A 24,023-nucleotide genomic window follows, 5' to 3' on the forward strand; every position below is an offset into this window, starting at 1 on the left:
TCCCTATTTGTGTATTGTCAAACTAGCCAAGCTGGTTGGGGAGAAACTATTAGGGAGCAACTCCAGTGTCTCCTCTTCCCATTTCCTGGTTGCAACATTTCAGAGAAAACTGCTTAAAAAGCAGAGTTTTAGAATAAAACAGATCTCTGTGATATAGTTACCTGTTGGGATTGGCCATGGTTGGGGCAGCATACTGTACATCTCCTAATAGGATCCCTGTAAATAAATACAGTATTTATTTAAAAGCTTGTTATGTTGTATTTACGTTATATTATATAGCAGGGTATGTCTACATTCTCCAAGACTTTAAAAAGTTAGAAATGTGAAAGATAATGAAAACATAATGTCCTCTAAGAAGTCTCCTTGCCTCTCCCAACATTCTTATGTCTGCTTGGGAGCAGGATTTGTCCCAAAACAGAGATCCTGCCGTTTGGCATGACATGTGGCTCACAATTTCAAAATGCTCAAGTAATACTATATCTTTAGAATCCCCTTATAAGGTACTCATGAGGTGGTATGTGGTTCCTGCACTGATCGCATATTATGTACTAAGCTATCCCTCTACACAGTTTAGGGTTGCACCAGCCTGGGAACTGTGTTCCATATTTGGTGGTCTGGTCCACTTCTGGTTTAGAATCTACGGTCTAGCTCATTGTCTAATATCTTTTGTCGTGATCCGTGCCCTGCTGCATCATGGAGCAATGAGCCTTATCTCACAACCAATTTCCCCTTTTTTCGTTCTTTCTTCTGGCAGCTAAGCAGTTTATTACTCACTCCTGGAAAAAAAGCTTGGATGGATAGATTCTTCATAAATGTAAAGTTCTCTAATATTCTTCTAGACAAACACAAACCATTCCTTAAAATTTGGAAATCCTGGATTGACCCTGCTCATTCTCACCTCTTCTCCCTCTCCCCAGCCCTGACATAAGTAATCATTAGCCATTATATGATGCGCTTATTAGGCTCGCCCAAGTCCCCCCTATTCTTCTTAACCATCTTATTCTTGCTTTGCTTTTCCCTCCCCTCTCCTTCCTCTTCTTCCTCACTTTCCCTGTTATTTCCTACCCCTTCTTCCAGCTATAATTCATTCTTTCTTATCGATCCGCTGCATTATTTAGTTTGTTACAGTTTGATGTTCAACTATTAAGTAATTGACCTAGAAGTAGCCTAGAATTGACACCAAATTCATGATCTAGGATCCTAAAGCTGTCCGGCGTAGCTTAGATATGTCCTCTCACAAGGTGTGATGGTTCACTAAAGTGAAGTCACCTCTCCTTATTTGTTCTTCTCTGCTTAGGGGACTTCCACTTCTAGCCTTCTGTTTAGGGGACTTCCACTTCTAGCATTCTGTTTAGGGGACTTCCACTTCTAGTCTTCTAAGTTAATCGCTTACCTTCTGATAATTTGCTTGCTTACATAGTCATTGTACTCATCTGGATTTGATTATCCAGAATATCAAGCTATTGAGTTATCTGTGTGTTCTTTAATTGAATATTTAATAAGACTATTGAAATAGAAAGCATAATGTTCTCATGGAATTGCTCAAAATAAACACTTGGCTGTTGTCTGAAGTAACAAGTTATTCTGAAGATGTAAGAAGGAAATTATAAAGATATGAGTTTGTACCATACATTTGTGTTTCCTTTGATAATCCCAGACAACTTTTTAAAGGATGTTAGTCGACTGCTTTGCATCTCCAAAACTGCTGACAGCGCCATGCAAAGTCAGAGGACAGGAAAATATACCAGTACTTGGCTGTCTGGACGGTTGTACAGATGTCACTCAGAGCTATAGAATAGGTTATTGAACACTTGAGCCAATGCAAAACTGTTGACTGACTCACTTGAATGCAATATGAGGGATTAAAAACAGGTCTTCATAAACTCTCACAAGCTGACCATGATTACAATCCATAGGTGTAAAAGGAAGAACCGCTTGGATGCTTACATCTCTGTGGTTAAAATTAAAATTCTGTTTATACTAAGAACACATGCAAGATTAATTTGAGCATGGATGTGCTTTGACATGAGAAACTCGCTATTTCTGGCAGAAACCTGCAGAGTGTGACACACACGATTTTGGCAATAAAAATAGCCACAAATGGCTATTTAAAGGGGTTGTCTATCTTATTTAATTGTTATGTAAACATGTTAAAATAGCAAACCAGTTAATTCTCATCTCCTCCGGCTGCCTGCTGTATTTAGCGTTGCCGCTCTTAGTCTCCACTGTGGCGTAATGTTTACCGGCTGTAGCAGCCTGTCATGCCCTGTACACAGGCTGCTGCAGTCTGTAAACACTTTGTCACAAAGAAGACATAGAGCCACCGTCAAGGAACTGTGGTGAGCAGGGATAGATGAGTATGAGCTGGTTTGTTATTTTAACACACAGGGAGTCTGCATAACAAAAATTTCAGAGGACTCCTTGAAGCCTTCAGAATTTTTACTTTTTCAGCTTTTAAATCCAGAATCATTACTCCACAGAACAATACACATCAACATCTAGTATAGACCTCCTATTAAGGACTGGGAAGACACAATTTCAATTATGTATATTCTCTAAATTTGTATTTCAGGTGATGGTGGCTTTGGATCAGTCTATAGAGCTGTATATAGAGGTAAAGATGTAGCAGTGAAAGTTTTCAACAAACATACTTCCCCAAGACTCTTAAGACAGGTAAGCTCTCCAATTAAAGTTGATTTGTCATCATAACCAGACTGTCCCCTTAAATTGGCATCAGATTAATATAGACTTGGCCAATAGTTCCCTCATCCTGCCCTACATGTACTTTGCTGATTGGGCACGGAAGCCGAGACCCCAGTAATCAGAGCAGGATGGCGGATAGAGCTTAGCTCCAATCCCGGTGATTTAACCTTTTTGATGCTGCTGTCTATGCATGGAAATAAGTACTGTATGCCGTGCAGGAGACTGATATCGTGGAACAATGTACTTGCATGTAATAATGGTGGTATGTAGTAATTTTGCTCTTATTCAACACTTTCCAGGAACTGACAGTACTTAGTCATCTCCATCATCCCAGCCTAGTGTGCTTACTTGCAGCTGGTGTTCGACCTAGAATGTTAGTGATGGAACTGGCTCCAAAGGGTTCTCTTGATCATCTGCTTGAACAAGACAGCAGTAGCCTGACTCGAACTCTTCAGCACAGAATAGCTCTTCATGTTGCTGATGGGCTGAGGTAAAATGAAAAATTAGAATTTGTGTTTGCATGACATGAAATAATTTGACCACATAGCTTTCACATATAAAGCTATGTTGCTTATTGTGTGTAGTGTAACAACTTGAGGGCTGTTAGCTCATCAGATCATCATCTTTCCTCCATCAGATGGATGTACTTTCATTGACTCCATTCATCATATATTTTGCACGCATATGTTGCACACACAATATGCAATTCAAATGCGTTTGTGTGAGCCCTGCCCTATTTGTCCAGTTTGTCTGATAAAATGCAAATATTGCAAGACATTCTATTGTGTTTTTTCACCATCTGTGTTTTTCAGTTAATGTTTTTCTTTGGATTTGTGTTGTTGTAGGTACCTTCATTCATCAATGATCATTTATCGGGATTTAAAGCCTCACAATGTTCTGCTGTTTACTTTATATCCAAACTCCGCAGTTATTGCCAAAATTGCTGACTATGGCATTGCTCAATACTGTTGCAGAATGGGGATAAAAACTTCAGAAGGCACCCCAGGTAATAATGATCATAGTTTTATACAAACATTAGAACCATAGAATGGTAGAGTTGGAAGGGATCTCCAGGGTCATCTGGTCCAACCCCCTGCTCAGTGCAGGATTCACTAAATCATCCCTGAGAGATATTTGTCCAGCCTTTGTTTGAACACTTCCATTGAAGGAGAACTCGCCACCTCCTGTGGTAACCTGTTCCACTCATTGATCACCCTCACGGTCAGAAAGTTTTTTCTAATATCTAATCTGTCTTCTCCCTTTCAGTTTCATCCCATTGCTTCTAGTCTTTCCTTGTGCAGATGAGAATAGGGCTGATCCCTCTGCACTGTGATAGTCCTTCAGATATTTGTAGACCGCTATTAAGTCTCCTCTCAGCCTTCATTTTTGCAAGCTAAACATTCCCAGATCCTTTAACTGTTCCTCATAGGACATGCTTTACAGACCGCTCACCGTCTTGGCAACTCTTTTCTGAAATTGCTCCAGTTTGTCTATGTCTTTTTTAAAGTGGGGTGCCCAGAACTGGACACAGTATTCCAGATGAAGTTTGACTAAGGAAGAGTAGAGGGGGATAATTACTCCTTGTTAAATACCATTCTGTTAGTCGCCGCCCACTGTTCAAGCTTTTCTAGATCTTTTTGAATACTCTCTCTCTTCCCTAGTGTTAGCTATCACTCCTAGTTTTGTGTTGTTGGCAAATTTGATCAGTTTCCCCATCAATTCCCTCTTCCAGATCATTTATAAAAATGTTGAACAACACAGGGCCTAGGACAGAGCCTTGTGGTGCCCCACTTGATACATTCTTCCACTTGGATGGGAAGCCATTTATGACCACTCTTTGCATACGATCACTCAGCCGGTTGTGAATCCACCTAACAGTTACCTTGTCAATCCTATATTTGGTCATTTTTTCAATAAGTATGGTATGAGATACTTTGTCAAATGCTTTACTAAAGTCAAGATATACTATATTCACCACAAATACCTGATCAACCCAGTTGGGGATTTTGTCATAGAAGGAAATTAGATTAATCTGGGATGACTTGTTTGTTACAAACCCATGCTGGCTCTGGTTAATTACTCAATTTTTATCCAAGTACTTGCATACATGCTGTTTAATAATTTGTTCAGAGATCTTTCCCGGTATAAAAGTCAGGCTCACAGGCCTGTAGTTTCCTGGATCCACCTTCTTCCCTTTTTTTAAAGATGGGGACAACATTTACCCTTTTCCAATCTTCTTGGACTTCTCCTGTTCTTCAGGAATTTTCAAAGATTATGGCGAGTGGTTCAGCAATTACCTCTGCTGCTTTCTTTAGTATCTTAGGATGTAATTCATCTGGACCTTGAGACTTGAATTCATTTAAGTTAGCTAAGTGTTCCCTCACCATCTCTCTGATTATAGATGGCCTGCATTCTTTTATTCCCCTGAATAGCACAGGGAAGATCAGTTGAGGTTCTATCTACTTTCTGAGAGAAAACGGATACAAAATAGGAATTTAAAAGTTCGGCCTTCTCAACATCATTCTTGACCAATTCACCATTTTCATCTTGAAAGCATCCAATAGCGTCTTTGACTTTTCTTTTGCTTTTGACATACCCCCAAATCCTTTTTTTATTGCTTTTGGCCTCTGTTGCAAGCATCAATTCATTATCCGCTTTAGCTTTTCTGACACTTGCCCCACAGTTTCTGCCTACCACATTATATTCTTCTTTTTAGATGTTTCACCCTCTTTCCATTTGCTTTTGTTCCATTTGCATGTTTTTGTTTGTTTTTAACGCGTGTGCAAGTTCTGTGTTCATCCATCCTGGTCTCTTTATATACTTCCCATTCTTTCTTCTTTTAGGGATTGTTAACGATTGTGCTTTGAGAATCTCATTTCACAATATTTCCCAACCTTTTTAGACATTTCTGTCCTTAAGAACATCCAGCCATTGGCTTCTTCCTATCCTCTTTCTGAATCCATTAAAATCTGCATTGAAATCCAATCTTGAGGTCTGAGTTTTCTCAGGTCTTCCTCCCCTTTTTATGCAAAACTCAAGGATAACATGATCACTGCCTCCTAAGGTCCCAGCCACCCTTACTTCCTCAATCATTTCCCCCCTGTTGGTGAGAATTATCACCGAAAGGACCAAAAAATATAACTTTTATTAATGGTTAAAAAAAGACGTGTTGACAAACTACACAAAAAAATGTAAGTTGAGATAGTGCTTCCGATGATTTGGATGTGTTATGCACTCTCAACTATTCTTGATACATCTAGAATCATTCGTGTTATAGCACTAACTCTAGGTTATAATATGGGACAATACTGTTAGTCATCTAAGATAGATTAGACTGCAGTACTGTATCACTACTCACCAACAACTGGTGAGATAAAAATGACCCATAAACACAAAGAAGGATTACCATATGCCTATTATTGTCAAGGCTGTGACGCTGCCCTTAATGTTGAGGCACATTAACAAGATGGTTTTACTGTCGGATGAATATCATGCAACATTGGTTTTCAAATCACCGAATCACACTTAATCCATCATCAATAGTGCATGTACTTGATATAACTCACTCCAATGTGTACATTGGACTGTAATTGGTATTGTTGATAAATCACTCAATAGTGTACCAATTTTAAACGTGTCTCACATTTCCCACACCAAGTGTAGTATTGAGGCCAATGTCCATTAAGTGTTTTAACGGAAGTGGCCTAAACTCTTAGTGCTTATAACACAAAGTGATCAATAGCCCAATAATTTTCTATGCTGATAGAGATCACGCTGGATAGAGACTTATTATTGATGTTCCGATGATAACTGGATAGTAATAGAATTAGCCTAGATGATTAATAGCCCAGTAATTTTCTATGCTGATAAGTCTCTATCCAGTGTGATCTCTATTATTGATATTCTGATGATCACTGGATGCTAATAGGACTAGCCTATCACAATTCCCCTTTTTCCCATCGACACGTTTCAACAGCCCCTGTTTTTTGGGGTTGTATCATCAGGATGGTATAAGTATAATGATAGAGCTAAGTAGCATGCAACCAGTTCGGCTGCCTGATAGCAAATGAGTAGAGATGGTATGAGATCTCCACACCCGGGCTTAAAAATCTGTCACCCCGCCTACCTATCAGGAGCTCGTCCCGCCTGCTTCAATCTGCAGTAATGGGATGGTTCGTGCATAACGCCATACTCTCGCAATAATTCGTATACCACGCACAGGCACGGTAGATATATGTGATCCCCATTGCTTCGCTTGGGCACTAAGTCATAATGCCGCGATATCTCGCTGTTCTCGCGCATGTGCTTCGCACATCCCGCGATGACTCGATGTTTTTGCGCATGCACTCTAGATGAGCGCTCACAGGCACGAAGTCATAATGCCGCGATCTTTGAATGTTTTCGCGCATGCGCTTCGCACATCCCGCGATGGCTCAATGTTTTGGCGCAAGCGTTCTAGATGATCCATTAGAGCACTTCGAGGCCAAGTCCCTACAGCATGTTGTCATGGTGATGTTCTATAAGGACATACCTGAGTACATAATTCAGTTCTCAGCGATGTTTTAGAGGCTGATATTGTAGTCAATTAGCACTTACAGTATAAGTTATATAATATACTAATCACCATGTTCACTCTGAGTAATCTCTTTAGGGATTTTTAGATTAAATATATATTCAAGATTAGCGGTATAACACAAATCATCCTCAGGACAAATATTGCCCAATAAGGTGATACACTTGACGCCAAACTGTTGGTATCTTCTTGTTCGTGATATAAAGACAGTTAGTTTATGCCACGACCTTTGTATATACATAAACTATATATAATTGATGTATAATGCTACAATTAGCATTTGATACATAGTCCTCTAGTGTGTCATTATGGTTATAGGGAGGAATTACAGATCATTTCATCTTTATGGAAAGAGCCCAACTTGTGACACGACCGTGGGGAATATTACTTTAGATTCGCAGGGTTAAATGGATTTTGACTCCTCAACATTTATGGTACCCCTTCAGATTGCCCCTTATGGATATCAGATGAAGGATGTAAACGATAAGCACTCGTTAAGGCCTTTGGGTAAACATGAGTCCAATCTGAATATCCAGGCACATTCGTTTTGGAGCAACTTACGATCAATGTCTCCTCTTCTGCCATTATTTCTAATGACTTCTATACCCTGAAAGCGAAGTACATCCGGGTTGTTGTCATGTTTGTCCTGTATATCTTTGGCTATGCTAGGATGTTCGCCCCGATTTTTATATTCCTTATGTGGGACAACACCCTCCTCAGCAATTGTTGCGTTGTCTTGCCCACATAATCAACGGGGAAGAACAAGAGGCCAGGTACACGACTCCGCTGGTTTTGCAATTTATGAAATCTCTTATCTCATATTGTTTTCCAGTCACCGAACTCCTAAATGAGGATCCTCTCTTCATAAATTTGCAGGCTTTACACCCGGAACAGGGGAAGCAGCCGTTAGGTAGATCTCTTGACAGCCATGTATTGGAGTTGGATAATGATGATAAATGACTGTGAATAAGAAGGTCATGGAGGTTCTTCCCCCGTTTGTATGTCACAAGAGGTCTTTCGGGTAGATGGTTTACTAAGTCATTATCCTTTAGGAGAATGTTCCAGTGTTTCTCGATAATTCGTTTCACTTCTTTATTTCTGTCATCATATGTTCCAATTATGCGAATCTTCCCATCTCCTATCTTTTTCGGTCGAGGATTCAAGAATTCATCTCGTCTTGCGTCTTTTACGAACTCAGATGCTGTTGCCACTATTTCTTCTGGATACCCACGATTTTTAAAGTGTTGTGACATCTGGGTCACCTTTTCTCTGAAATCCGTATCTTGTGAGTAGTTTCTCCTAGTTTGTATCATCTGCCCCTTAGGAATCCCCTTTTTTAATGCAAATGGGTGGTGACTTGTCCAGTGCAAAAGGGTGTGAATTAGGTCCAAGATAGTAGATCCCCTTGTTTTCTCTTCTACCTTTTGGAAGATAAAGTTGTCAGCAAGAGCGGATAAGAATTTGTTGGATCCATTACTTTTACCTGAGAGATTCCCAACAAATGTCTGGATAGTTAAAATCTCCCATGATCACTATGTCCTGCTTTTTTGAGAGCTTGTCTATCTGATGTAGAAAGAGTTCATCCATCTCTCCTGCTTGTCCAGGGGGCCTATAGTAAATGCCTACAATGGTGTCCTATCTATTGTTCCATTCTTGTATTCTTACCCAAACAGTTTCTACAGAACTACCATGCTCTGAAGCTTGAATCTCTGTGGAGATTAATGTTTTCCTAACATACAACGCAATACCTCCTCCCCCTTTTATTAGGTCTATTTCTTATAAATAAGTTGTATCCTTCAAGCCTTGTATTCCAATCATGTGTATCATTCCACCACATTTCCGCGATGCCGATTACATCATTTTTCTCTTTCTGTGTTAGGATCTCCAGTTCTCCTTGTTTGTTTCCCATGCTTTGTGCATTTGTGTAAAAACATTTTAATTTGTGATCGGTGTCTCTTGCTTCCCTACTTTACTGCTGAATTTTTTTGTCTGTTCTTTCTTTCTTTCTTTCTTTCTTTCTTTCTTTCTTTCTTTCTTTCTTTCTTTCTTTCTTTCTTTCTTTCTTTCTTTCTTTCTTTCTTTCTTTCTTTCTTTCTTTCTTTCTTTCTTTCTTTCTTTCTTTCTTTCTTTCTTTCTTTCTTTCTTTCTCCACTTCTAATAGCAAGGCTCTCAAATGTATAAATTAACTGTATATTTTTACCTGGCTTTTTACTTCCCATATTGTTCTAGTTTAACCCCTTAGTGACCAAGCCTGTTTGTGCCTTAATGACCAGGCCAAATTTTGCAAATCTGACTTGTCACTTTAACATGGAAAAACACCAGAAAGGTTTTGCATATCCAAGCAATTCTGACATTGTTTTTTTCGCCACATGTTGTACTTCATTTAGGCGGAAAAAATAGACCGATAGAATTTGTGTTTATTTATTAAAAGCGCCAAAATTGGGAACATTTTGAAAAAATTGTCATTTTTTTCACATTTCCAACTGCAATATCTTAAATATGTGCAGACATAATATAGAAATTTTTGCTAAGATATATATTCCCACCCGTTTACTTTATTTTGGGCGCACATTGGAAAAACTTTCGGTTTTTTTAACCATTTAGGAGACGTACAAATTTAACATTACTTTTTAGCATTTTGAGGAACACTTTGTTTTCCTACACCAAGCCAAGATTGGAAAGGCTCATGAGTGTCAGAATACTAGATACCCCCACAAATGACCCCATTTTAAAAACTACACCCCTTAGTGTAATCACTGAGGGGGGTCAGGAGTATTTTGACCCCACAGTTTTTTTCAGGAATTAATTCAATTTAGAGGAGAAAAAGTAAAATTTCATATTTTTGCAAATCTGTCATTTTAAAGACTCATTTTTATTCTATAGTTTACATGAAAATGAGGATTTACACCCCAAAATGGATACCCCTATTTCTCCTGTGTTCAGAAATATACCCATTGTGGCCCTATTGTTATATCTGAGTCCACAACGGGGCCCTAAATGAAAGGAGTAGTCAGTGTCTTTCAAAACAGAAATTTTGCTTGAAGGCGTTTTAGGCCCCATAGCATACATGTAGAGTTCTTGAGCGCCCAAAACCATAGAAAACCCCCACAAATGACCCCATTTTGAAAACAAGACCCCTTAAGGAATTTATCTAGGTGTGTACTGCATATTTTGAGCCCACAGTTTTTGAATGAATTCAAGCCAAGCAAAAGGAAAAAATTGTGATTTTCGTTTTTTTGGCAATTCTGTCATCTTAAAAAACGCTTTTTTTGTACAGCACACATATGAATGAAGACTTGCACCCAAAAATGGATACCCCTGCTTGTCTCTTGTGTTCAGAGACATACCCATTGGGGCCCTAATCTTATGTCTGGATGCACAACAGGGCCCAAAATGAAAGGAGTAGTCAGTGGCTTTCAGAACATAGATTTTGCTTGAAGTCCTTTTAGGCCCCATTGCCCACTTGTAGAGTTCTTGAGCGCCCAAAACCATATAGAACCCCCACAAATGACCCCATTTGAAAACTAGACCCCTTTATGAATTTATCTAGGGGTGTACTGCGTATTTTGACCCCACAGTTTTTGAATAAATTTAAGCAAAAGGAAAAAATTAGGATTTTCATTTTTTTGGCAATTCTGTCATTTTAATAACAGCTTTTTTCGTACAGCACACATATGAAGGAAGACTTGCACCCCAAAATGGATACCCCTGTTTGTCCTGTTTTCAGAAATATACCCATTGTGGCCCTAATCTTATGTCCGCATGCACAACGGGGCCCAAAATGAAAGGAGTAGTCAGTGGCTTTCAGAACATAGATTTTGCTTGAAGTCCTTTTAGGCCCCATTGCCCACTTGTAGAGTTCTTGAGCGGCCAAAGCCATAGAGAACCCCCACAAATGACCCCATTTTGAAAACTAGACCCCTTAACGAATTTATCTAGGGGTGTACTGTGTATTTTAACCCTACAATTTTTGAATAGATCTAAGCAAAGCAGTAAGAAAAAATTACGATTTTCATTTTTTGGACTATTGCGTCAATTTAAAAACAGGTTTTTTTTTGTACAGCACATGTATAAATGAAGACTTTCACCCCGAAATGGATACCCCTGTTTGTCCCGTGTTCAGAAACATACCCATCGTGGCCCTAATAGACTTACAGGACACATAGCTAGGCCTACAATGAAAGGAATTCCCGTTGGATTTCAGGGTACAACTGAATAAATTCCAGGCCCCATTGCCCACTTATAGAGCCATTGAGCGGCCAAAACTATAAGGACACCCTCAAATGACCCCATTTTGAAAACTAGACCCCTTAATGAATTCATCTAGGGGTGTACTGCATATTTTGACCCCACAGTATTTGAATGAATCTAAGCAAAGCAGAAGGAAAAAGTTACGATTTTCAATTTTTTGGCAATTTTTTAAATTTAAAAACCGTTTTTTTGTACAGGGTACATAAGAAAGAAGACATTCACCCCCAAATGGATACCCCCGTTTGTCCCGTGTTCAGAAACATACCCATTGTGGCCCTAATTTACTTACAGGACCCATGGCAAGGCCTATAATGGAGGGAACACCCATTGGATTGCAGGGCACAACTGAATAAATTCCAGGCCCCATTGCTTATTTGTACGGAATAAAAATTGACTCCCTAAAAATCCCTCCCCCCCGCACACACACACACTCCGCGCCCTTTTCAGCGTTTCGTAAATCTTAGATAAAAGTAATAATGTGAACTGTGTGGTATTTCCGAAGACAGGGGTAATTACGGAGGCTGGTTGGGATGGGCCCATGGGGCAATAAAACCGTGTATCCCCCCCTTCCTCTCATGCTTTTTGGGGGTCATTTCTTGACCTCAGTGGCGGGTATGGGGTGTAAAAAGTGGCGTTCCGTGAGTCTTCGTAAGCTTGCGGAGGTGCGGCGGTCTCACACAGAAGGCGCTCAACAAGCTGCTCCTGGAACTGCATGAAGGCAAGCGTTTCCGGGGCTTCTTGTAAAATACGTATTACAGGTAGCAGTCTGAATAACGCCGGGCTCACGCATCCGTAGGTGGAATCCGCTTGCGGAGGCCCGCAGCGGATCCCATCTGTGAGCCCGGCTGTGACCCTGCGTACGGCCGCGTAATGTACTGCGCATAACTGCGTACTTACACAGGCGGTCATGCGCAGTACACCTTTTTTTTGTTTGTATTTCCCGCACCGTCACTTAGCGATGTCGCGGGTACCCGCAGCCCGTATACAATATAGTTGCGTATGGGCAGCGGGTATATCCGCGACCATGTTGCGGATATCCACAATAAAATAGAACCTGCTGCGTTCTCTTTTCTGTGAGTGGATTACACTAATGTGAGCGGAATTGTGTAATCCAATGCGATTTGATCTGCGTAATACCGCGGATCAGACGCATGCGAAATCCGTAATTCCTATCCAATCATGTGAGACCGACCTATGTTAGAGCGCTACTTTTTTATTACGTGATCGCATCGGTGAGGGGAGATGAAACTTCAAGTTTTTTTTTCACTTTTATGTGACCACCATTATTGGATAATGGCGAACACGTGACCAGGAACCGCTCACCGCGGCCCCCCGTGAACTCTCCAGGCTCTTGGCTACGTTTTGTAGCCAGGAGCAGGGAGAATTTAAATTATCCTGGCAATCCGCAGCTTTTGCGCATACGTCCGCCATTTTGGCAATGGGCGTGTGCGCAGAAGCTGGGGTAAGGTCCGCGGATAAATCCGGGGGCCTTATATACTTACTTTCAAACGTAAGCTTTTTTAACTTTTTTTTAACTTTTTTACACTTTTTTTTTACTTTACATGATCACTGTTGATCACTGTGATCACATGCTGGGTGACATCCCTCTGCTCCTGGCAGCCAGGAGCAGAGGGATTTTGAATTTCCCGGGGCTCGAGCCCCTCTGTGCACACGCCCGACGTCAATCATCGGGCACGCATGTGCAGAAGAGGACTTCGGATCCCGGGACAGCAGGACATCGGGGAGGACCGAGGAGAGTATTTTCACCTCCCCTCATGGATCGGACCCATGAGGGGAGGTGAAACTTTGCTTTTTTAAACGTTTTTTTCACTTTTCTGCGATCGCCATTATCCATTGGATAACGGCGATCGCGGGTACCGGGGACCGCTCACCGCGGTCCCCGCTGACATCTCCTGCCTCCCGTCTACCTACAGGAGCCGGGAGTAAAAACACTATGGGCTGGTCGTTAAGGGGTTAAAACTCTATATAAGGATTAATATGTGTGAGTTTTATTTCTATCAGCTCTCGCTCAGCTGATCATTAGATAGTTAATTATCACAGAAGAGTATATATAATGTAAAAAAATATATTAATATAAATAAAAATGATAAAAAAAGTGACAATACATAAAAATGGTCTATATTAATTAATTGTCTGAGTTTCTAAGATATATATGTATTAATCTAATAATTATTAAATTTAATTAAAATATATTAGTTATTTTTGTCGTTTTTTTTAAATTTTTTCTAAAACTTTGTTTATGCCGTTCAGTATAAGTGTATTGAGGCGATATATCCAATACATCTCCTTTTTTCTAAGTGTCGCTATAGATGGTTGTTTAATTACTATTATGCTTTTCTGCAAAATGCCTAGATAGACTGTGCTTTGTATATCCCTTTTTTATATTATGCCTATGTTGGTTAATTCTTAGGTTTAAGCTATTGGTAGTTCTACCCACATAACGATATCCACATGGACATTCAAGCATGTAAATTATGTTTTTACTGCTACATGTCATTTTTTGTTTAATATAGATAGTTTCTTCTCCTATTTTTATTGTTTTTGTTTGTGTACTACTATATGATTACAGCATTTACATTTTTCTTTTTACATTTGTACCCGCCTGTGATCATTGATGAATTTTTATCGGTATTAAACAATGTGTTCTTATTTGTCATTTTTCTATTATTACTCTCACCCCTTCTATTGAGTGGATTAGATGGTGCTATAAGGTTTCCTATTCTATTTTTTCTGTATAGAAGACACATTTTTGTATTTTTTTTAACTTTTGGTCACAATCTATATTTATCCTGCATTTTTCACACTGACCACAGAGCCTAACAGGCTGATAACTTCCTATTTTTGAGAGAAAGCTTTTCAGCAGTCCTCTCACTAACCTCACAGGCAGTATTACACCGAGAGGTAACACCTGTATGTAGGTAACAGAATCGAACATTCACAGTAGGTGATTGGCTGTGACAATCTACTCCGCTCCATGCACAATGAGCTCTGCACAGGTCACAGAACGTGTCTATAACAGTCACTGTCCATTGTGTGCATGGCCCTACTAGATAGGCTCACCTCAGAGATCTGTCAGTGCTCACCCGTCCTCCCCCGTGCCTCGGCCAAGGACAGGGGACCTAACTAATATTTCAGTTTTTTTTCATCATCACATTCCAGGAGCCATAACTTTTTGATTTTTCCGTCAACATAACCATAAGAGGGCTTGTTTTTTGAGGGACAAGTTGTATTTTTTAATGGCATCATATTAGGGTACATTTAATGTACTGTATAACTTTTATTAATTTTTTTTTAGGGGAAAAAAAGATTGTGCTATTTGTTTTTTGGATTCAATTTTTACGGCATCCAGTGTGCAAAATAAATCCTTTTTCTCTGGGTCAGCACGATTGCGGCAATACAAAGTATATATAGTTTTGATATTTATGTACACGAAAAAATATTTTTTTTCTTTTAAAGATTTGCTTTTTTGTTGCCACATTCCAAGAGCTTATTTTTTTGCGGGATGAACTCTAGTCTTCATTTATCCAATTTTTGGGCACATATAACATTTTGGTGGCCGTTTATTCTATTATTTTTTCTAGAGGCAAGATAAACAAATTCTGCAGTTCTAGCATGTGTTTTTTATTTTTACGGTGTTCACGGTGCAGTATAAATAATATGTTAAATTAATTCTGTAGGCCAGTACCATTATTTCAATACCAAATGTATATAGTTTTTTTTTTTTCTTGCAAATCTTTTACACTTTTTTTTTTGTTTGTTTTGTCTCTGCATTCAAAGACCCCTAACATTTTCTTTTTTGTCGACTGTGCTGTGAAAGGGATTTTTCTTTTGTGGGAGAAGTTGCACTTTTAATGGTACCATTTATTCATCCATCCAACGTTTTGATCACTTTCTATTCTGTTTCTTTGTAAGGCGAGATAGGCAGCATTAACTATTTTAGCCATGTTTTTTTAATTTTATTTTTCATGACATGCACTCTGCGGGTTAAATATTGTAACTAACTTTTCAGTTACATGCCATTTTTTTTTTACATTTAATTAAGGGGGAAAGATGGGAGGCTGAGCCTCATAGGCTATCATAGCTTTCAGACCCGGAGGCTATATTCAAGCCTTCAGGTGCCACAGAACCCATCGGTACCCAGATAAGGGAAACAGAGGGAGTCCCCTCCCTCTGTCAGCCCTTTACATGACGCTCTCGCACTTACCGCAGTGTGTAAAGGGTTAAACACTGGAGATCCAAGGTTTCTTTGGTCCCCAGTGTTAGAGCAAGTGCCTGGCTGTTATTCGACAGCCAAGCATCCCCTTGTGCCACACGGGAGATTCACATCGGGCATCTAATTCTTTTGACAGAGCTGCAGATTAAAATCCCTTAATAGCCGTCGTCAAAAGACGTATGGGCGGCCGTTAGTAGGTTAATCTTCCCTGTTGGTTTGCCATTTGGAGGTGTGTCATCTGGCAAATGACTTTATTTTATTGCTTTTTCTTCTAATAGGATTTAGAGCACCTGAGGTTGCAAGAGGAAATGTGATTTACAACCAGCAGGCTGATGTCTATTCTTTTGGATTATTGCTGTATGATATCCTGACAGCTGGAGCTAGGATGGTTGAGGGGTTGAAGTTTCCAAATGAATTTGATGAACTGGCCATCAATGGAAAATTACCTGGTAGGTGTTCTGATGGAAAGTTTTCTGTGAAACAGTCATTTATACCACATCCACAAAGCGATTTATGTCAAATGTCACTAAAATATTGGGCCTCATCTATCAAAACTACATAACAGAAACTGGCCTTGTTGACCATAACAACCAGACAGATTTTAATGAAAAAATGAAAGCTTCCCTCTGATTGTTTGCTGTGGGACACAGGGCCAGTGTTTTAGTCACTTTAGAGAAATACAGTAACTCTGAATGTTCCTTAAGAGCTGATTAGAAACAGTACAAAGGACACGTTGCTCCTCTTTTCAGCAGAGGTATGATAGTGTGCTCCTCTTAACCAGGACTCAATTCAATCATGGATCCACCCCTTGAGGGTAGTTTTTCACAGCACATTTTTTTCTGGCATTTTAGTGGGCATTTTTTCCATATTTTAGCTGTAAGTCAATATGGAATTATGAAACACACAAGCAGTGTTTTTTGTTAAGCTGTCATGTTTTTTGTTTTTTTTGAGTCAGTGGCATTTGTTTGCAGTCACTGCAGGCTATAGGATTGGTTATTTTTTTCAGGTATTTTTGCATTGGCAACATAAGAAAAAAACAAACTTCATGCTAAGGGTGGCTTCACACGAGCGTGTTTTTGTGAGTACATAGGTGCGTACATAAGTGCGTACCCATGTACGCGCAAAAACACACGTGAATGCACACACAAAAGCATGCTTCTATTAGCCATAATGCATTCACTATGGTGTGTGCACATGTCCGTGCTTTACAGGCGTGTGCTGCAAAGATAGGACATGCGTGCACCATAGTGAATGCACGCATTGTTTTCAATAAAGCCGCGGCTGCTGCCGGCAGCTCCATTGAAAACAATGGTCTGCCGGCACACTGCATTGTTTTTCAGGGAAGGGCTTTACATACATGCGGCAGATGTTTCCTTCATCCACCCTAGTAAAAAGAATTCCCTGCTGCTACATCTGCCACATCTGTGACAGATGCAGCAGAGGAATTCTTCAATTCCCTACCAAAGCTGTCACATGTAACAGCTGTGGTAGAGGATTCTGCTGCTGGCACCCCATCAATTGATTTCAGGGAAGGGCTGTAAATAAAAGCGCTTCCCTTAAAATTCAGTATGTAAAGCCTTTCCCTGAAAAACAATGTAGGGGTGTCGGCAGACCATTGTTTTCAATGGAGCCACCAGCAGCACCCGCGGCTCCATTGAAAACAATGCGTGCACGCATGTCCTATCTTTGCAGCACACGCCTGTAAAGCACGGACATGTGCACACACCATAGTGAATGCATTATGGCTAATAAAAGCGTGTTTTTGTGTGTGCGTATGCACGCACAAAATACACGCTCGTCTGAAGCCACCCTCAAGCTTCGTTCAGGCGAGCGCGCTTTTCGCACTGCTAAGCAGCGAAAGAACAGTGCTGCTATAGGTTCCTATAGAAGCACATTCTGTGCGTTGCTTAGCAGTGTGAAAATAGCGCTCATCTAAACGAACCCTAAAAATGTGAATTAAAAAATTAGCTATAAAAACACATGTTCCCATAAAAACAAATTCACCACAAAAAGTGTGCATGAAAAAAGTTTAATCATATTGTGACTAGTTTAACTCTTTTTAAAAGTGTTGTATATGTACGGCACAGCAGGTGAATCATCATTTTTCTAATAAAACTCTATTTATTGCAGGAAAAGAAAAACCTACAAAATTCTGCAACTGTAATCACCCATACTATAAAGTTATTATATCCTTTATCCTGCACAATAAAAAAAGTGAGAATTGCTGCTTCAAGCCGCCTCTTTAAAAAAAAAAAAAAAAAAAAACTGAATAAAAATTATATGGACCTCCCATTGAATTCAATGGGAGAACATAGGGCTCCTGTTCCACAGCTGTCACAGCTGTGCCAGAGGATCACAATCTTCACTATATGTTCTCAATGGGTCGGCGCTGCTGCCGCCGTCGACGGCATCCAAGGGTTTCACACCCAAAAAATACGGATGCCGCTGTTAGCTGCGTTTTAAAATTCACTGTCCTATATTTGCCTGTGTGCAAAAATGTGCAGCGGTAAATACAGGGCATCTGACCGCTGCTATTGAAAAGCATTGGTTCTATATAGATGCGGATTGCAAATGCTGGTAACATACGCACATAAAAACGCCCGTGTGACTGAGCCCTGAATAAGCCCTTAGTGTTCCAAAATTAGTCCAGCAAAACCTGCTTTTCTTCCCTTGTGAGACCTGCTGTGCAAGCAAACAGCAGTTTACACTAACACGTAGGACATTTCTGTACTCAGAAGAAATTCATGAGGGTTTCTAATCTATAGGTTCCTGATAGTCCCTTCAGAAATCAGTTGGTCCCTTAAAAGTAGAAGCTTTTTTTCAAAATGTGAAAAATTACTTAAATCATTATTTATTAAGTGTTTTGTGTGGTATGAGTGGTAATGTGGTCTTACAAGCAGAAAATATTTAATTTTGAAAATTCTGAGTTTAAAACCTATTAACCAAAATTTACAATTAACATAAAATACAATGTGTCATGAAAAAAATTTGTTTCCTAATCACTTGGATAAGTAAAAACCTTCCAAAATGATTAGCACGCAAAGTGGCAAATGTCAAATTTTGAAAATTATAGATGCAAAATAGAAAAATGGCTGGAGCAAAACCCATATGGTAGGAGTGGTCCAAAGAAAAGGCAAGGGCCATATGGGTTTGAAGTTATTAGGGAAGTGCTGCCAACCAGACAGTGTATATATAACCAGACAGTGCTCCACATAAGTGGGTGTGGGGGGACGGAAAGACAATAAACTGGTGGCTCTGCTCAGCACTCCAGAAGCAATCAAATTACTGCAAGAATTAGGTCCAACTTCTCCTGGTAATGGTAATTTAGACAGCCAGAATTAAAAGACTAATTTCGGGCGAGACACCTGATGAACTTGAGGCAAAACTGGTTGCAGTAGGAAGGAGTTAAGACTATTGATAATAACCCATGAAAGAATTCTAAATATTATCAAATGCTATGTGTTTTTAATTCCTTTAGATCCAGTCAAAGAATATAATTGTCCTGCATGGCCAGAAGTTGAAGTATTGATTAAAAGGTGTTTAAAAGAAAATCCTCAGGAACGTCCCACATCTGCCAAGGTACAGATTTCCAAGGTGGCAACTTTTTATGAAGAGGAAAATTCCTTTATAAAAACCTATTTTTATTTTTTTCAATTTATTTTCACAATATCCTTTTGGGTAGTTATAGAATATTGACAAAATGTGCTTCTGCTGTTTGAGGCCTTAGTCACACGGGCGTTTTTTCCCGCGATTTGCGGATCGCATGACGGATGCGCATCCGCAAATGGCGTGACTGGGGCCGAAAAATCGCCCGAAAAAACTGCTCCTAGCCGCGTTTCATTAGAAATGGGCCGGAGCTGTCCAGCGCATTGAATTTAATGGAGCCGGCAATACAGCCGGCTCCATTGAAAGCAATGGGCTGCGGGCGATCTCACGATGAATTTTCGGGAAGGGCTTAAAAATATAAGCCCTTCCCTGAAATTCATCTGAATTCATGAATGGGTAAGTGAGAGCTGCCTCTGATTGGTCAGGGCTGTGACCAATCAGAGGCAGTTCATTCAGCAGGCGGGGATTTTAAATCCCCGGCTGCTGAATACTACTCAGAGCAGTTCAGGAGAACTGCCGGACGGCCGCGGCTGAACTCCGTCTGCTGGGACCAAGTGAGTATATATATATTTTTTTGTTTTTACACATTTCTGGATGAATTTCAGGGAAGGGCTTATATTTAAGCCCTTCCCGAAAATTCATCGTGCGATCGCCGGCAGCCCATTGCTTTCAATGGAGCCGGCTGTATTACCGGCTCCATTGAATTCAATGGGAAAACATTATTCTTCTCTGCCACAGCTGTTACAGCTGTGGCAGAGGAGAATGATTTGTCTACTATATGTTCTCAATGGGGTCGGCACTGCTACCGCCGGCCCCATTGAGCGCATCTAGAGAAGAGAACAGGAATCGCAGATCACAGATAGGTGCGATCTGCGATTTCTGTTCTATAATTTATCGGACGAGCGCATAAAAAGCGCTCATGTGTCCGATATCATTGCAAAGCAATGGTTTTATAAAATCGCCGGACGCATGCGCAAATCGCGCGAAAAAAACGCCCGGCTGACCGAGGCCTGATACTGATTCCAAATAAGTTGCTTCTAACTAGATGCATAATTAATGCTTAATTTTGTTCCAAAGTTAATTCCTAAGAAAGTCATACTCTTTCAAAAAGCCTTTCACACAAAGGTGTTTTAAACAGATCAAAAGCCAAGATGCCCAATGTTGTTTTTGTTGTTCATTTTGTGCAAGTTTGCTAACCAAATGTGTTTTTTATTTATTTCATGTATACATTGATTTTATTCTTCTACTATAGTGAAGAGCGCACATTTAAAGCCAATATTGTGTCTCACTTATCTACTGCCTTAAATGTATGGCTTTCAAATCAGCCTTGGCTCCAATCAACTGAATTACTTAATTTTTTTCCCATTCTGGAGTACATACGACTTTTTGTTCACTTTTTATTACACTTTTTCTTGGAGACGGGGTGACCAAAAAAGAGCAATTCCGCCGTTTTTGGAGGATTTTTTTCTGACAGCATTCACCGTGTGGGGTAAATAAGTTATAACGCATTATTTTGATAGATCGGACTTTTACAGACGCAACGATACCACAAATGTGTTTTTTGTTTTATTATTTAGATTCTTTTACTATAGATATGGCAAAAGGTTTTTTTTATTACCTTTTATTTTCTTTAATAGTTAGTAAAGCTTTTTTAAACTTATTTTTCCTTTTTTTGTTTTTTTTCGAACTTGCGCTGCTTTGATTGCTCCTGCAGTATGATGTAATGCCATAGTATTACATTATACCATGATCTGACAGGCAATCTATGAAGCCATGCCACAGGCAAGGCTTGATAGGCATTGTGCTAAGATGCCCTGGGGCTGCTATGACACAGCTCCCTGCAATCTCATTGAAGGGTGGGCTGTATGCGAGCAACATCGATCGGGAGATTTAAATCACGTCAAAATTGACGGCATTTAAAGGGTTGACAGCTCCGATGAGCAGCTCGGCTTATCGGAGCTGTTGACCATGTCCCAATTTACTGACAAATCTGCTACAGAAAGCAGAAATTGACTGCTCTAGTCGCCAAAATAAAAATCTGTTAATAGTAAAAACCGGATAAAGGCAAAGTGTTATCAGTTAATGACCTATTATGTAAATCATATTTTAATATTAACATATTCTTATGAATTTTTTGGTGATTTTTTTTTTTCCCCCTTAAAGAAATTTTCAATGTCACAATCTACATTTTAAAAAGTTCCTTAAGTAATGTAGTTTTCACACTGGCCACTAAGCCTAAAACTGGTTTCACACTGGTGATAAAATTGCATGATTTTCCGGTGAGGCTAGAGTAAGGGAAAATGCTGAATTATGAAACCCATGCTTTTTAATGGTTTCCTTCACATTTGTGGCGTTTTCACTCATGCAGTGTTGCAAGAGAAAAAAAATTTGTGGCATGCCCTATCTCTCTGTGATTTACGATTTTTTTTATCACCCATGTTTCCCTATGGAGCCTTCGTTTTATTGCAACACACAAACTTGTGATTTTCGTGCAGTGCAATGTGTGTTTAACATTAGAAAGTCCTATTGTCTTTCCTGCGAGATAATTGCAAGCAGGAACGATGTTTTTGCGAGAAAAAGCAGCATTGACGCTCAAAAATCGCGTGAACAATGAGATTGGCAGAGATCTTGCTGTTACTTAATCGGATTTATTCTTTTTTTGTGTATTTGTTTTTAGATCTTGCTTTCTGTTACCACTGTGACAGAACATGTACATAATTGTATGAATTCTAGCATGAGTATTATTTCTTTGCAGTACTTGCCTACTTTTTAACAATTTTTACTTATTTGATATTGACACATTTTAGCTAGTTATAACAATTTCAACCTAGAAAAAAAATTACAAAGTTAAAAATAAATGAACACACATATTTTAAAAAAACTAATGTCTATTTATCTATACAGTATTACAAACACGTTTGGAACATCATGTATAAGGATATTACCGTATATACTTGAGTACTAGCCGAACCGAGTATAAGCCGAGTCAATAAGTTTTACCACAAAAAATGAGTGAAACTTATTGACTCGAGTATAAGCCGAGCTATACTTGAATATATACTAGGTAAAAAAGAAAAAGCCAATCACAGCCAGCACTCGATAAACTAATCACAGCCATTCAGTGATGTCATTCACTGAATGGCTGTAAATGATCGAACGCCAGCTGTGATTGGCTGGCGCTTGATTCCATCACAGTGCTTATTTACACAGCGCTGACAAATTCAAAGCCGAACAAGGAGGTGACAGCGGGGAGAAGTCTCAAGCAGCTTGCCACACCGCCGGGGTCTAAGAGCCCGGCTGGGATGTGAGTATTGTGTTTTTTTTATTTTTTTTTACCAAACTCGAGTATAAGCCGAGTGGGGCTTTTTCAGCACATAATGTGCTGAAAGACTTGGCTTATACTCGAGTGTGTACAGTAATTAAAATCAACAACAATCGTGACATTAAGGTACATTTTCCAAGTGATCTCCATTTTATTAACATCTTATTCCTGGTCAACATTTTAGCATTATATCACTCAAGTTAAATTATATGTGTATGCATAATAAATTATATATATTATATATATATATATATATATATATATATATATATATATATATATATAATTACACACCCATATATATATAATTTTACTTGAGTGATATAATACTAAAATGTTGACCAGGATGAACAAGATGTTCACATGGAAAATGTACTTTAATATCACGGTTGTTGTTGACTTTAATATCCTTACACATGATGTTCCAAATGTGTTTGTATTAATGTAATTACTATTTGCACTGGCACAAAGTAAGCAGACATTGTGTCTAGTGATGATGAACAGTACAGTATTCATTACTTACTTTTCTTTTGGTATGTTAATAATTTGTTACTTCTGGTTCTGTGAGTTATAATTCTTAGTATATTGTACGTACTTCTTATTTCATTTTTAATTGGATTATATCGAATATGACGAATTGTTTATGTTGATATTGTTCATGTGTAGTAAATATGTGAATGCTAGCTAGAGTTTGGCATTAATTATTATTATGACTCAAATTATAGAAATTGTACACTGGTTGAAACATAGATGACTCCTCCTAAACAGTGGCTATATTCTACAAATCCATACATTTTCTGACAAACTGATAGAATATAAATATGCCGCTTAGTGCATTTACAACTACCTTTATGTGGACACCTCACCAAGTTATTGAGTTTAGGTGATCTAGATACGTTCATTGCAAGAACAAGCACAACATGGACAAGCAGTTGCATACAAGTCTAAAGTTGGTTGTGCACTTAAGATTAGCGTCAACCACAATGCAGCTGATAAGTTGTAAGTTAGATCACTAATATGAATACTTCTTACCATGAGCATGCCAGACCAATGATCAGCTTTCGACTCCAAAAAAGAATTGACATGTCTCTTTCTCAGCAGACAGCAGTCTATCATCAGCCATTATGCATCGTTGACGCATAATTTTAAAATGATGATCATCTGACTTTCAACTAGGTGTATGCCCAGCTAAGGATCACCATTCACAATGCCAAGCATTGTCTGGAGTAGTCTAAAGCATGCTGCCGCTGGACTCTTAAGCAGTGTAACCATGTTTCACTATATTGCAATCTTGCAGATCTTGGTTTGGTGAATGCCAGCAGAACGCTACCTAC

The 24,023-nt window shown here is 39.3% G+C and overlaps 1 protein-coding gene across 2 annotated transcripts in view; it reads left to right on the plus strand.

Annotated features, from left to right (window-relative positions):
* Positions 1-24,023, plus strand: part of LRRK2 (leucine rich repeat kinase 2) — a 160,135-nt gene that overhangs the window by 108,017 nt on the left and 28,095 nt on the right. For both annotated transcript variants that reach the window (XM_066591915.1, XM_066591916.1), the window contains exons 40-44: positions 2,573-2,673; positions 3,003-3,193; positions 3,549-3,709; positions 16,040-16,210; positions 19,240-19,340. In XM_066591915.1, coding sequence (XP_066448012.1) covers positions 2,573-2,673; positions 3,003-3,193; positions 3,549-3,709; positions 16,040-16,210; positions 19,240-19,340 — 725 coding nt within the window. The remainder of the gene's footprint in view (positions 1-2,572; positions 2,674-3,002; positions 3,194-3,548; positions 3,710-16,039; positions 16,211-19,239; positions 19,341-24,023) is intronic.

This window comes from Eleutherodactylus coqui, chromosome 2, assembly GCF_035609145.1.
Source record: "Eleutherodactylus coqui strain aEleCoq1 chromosome 2, aEleCoq1.hap1, whole genome shotgun sequence".
Taxonomy (NCBI): domain Eukaryota; kingdom Metazoa; phylum Chordata; class Amphibia; order Anura; family Eleutherodactylidae; genus Eleutherodactylus; species Eleutherodactylus coqui.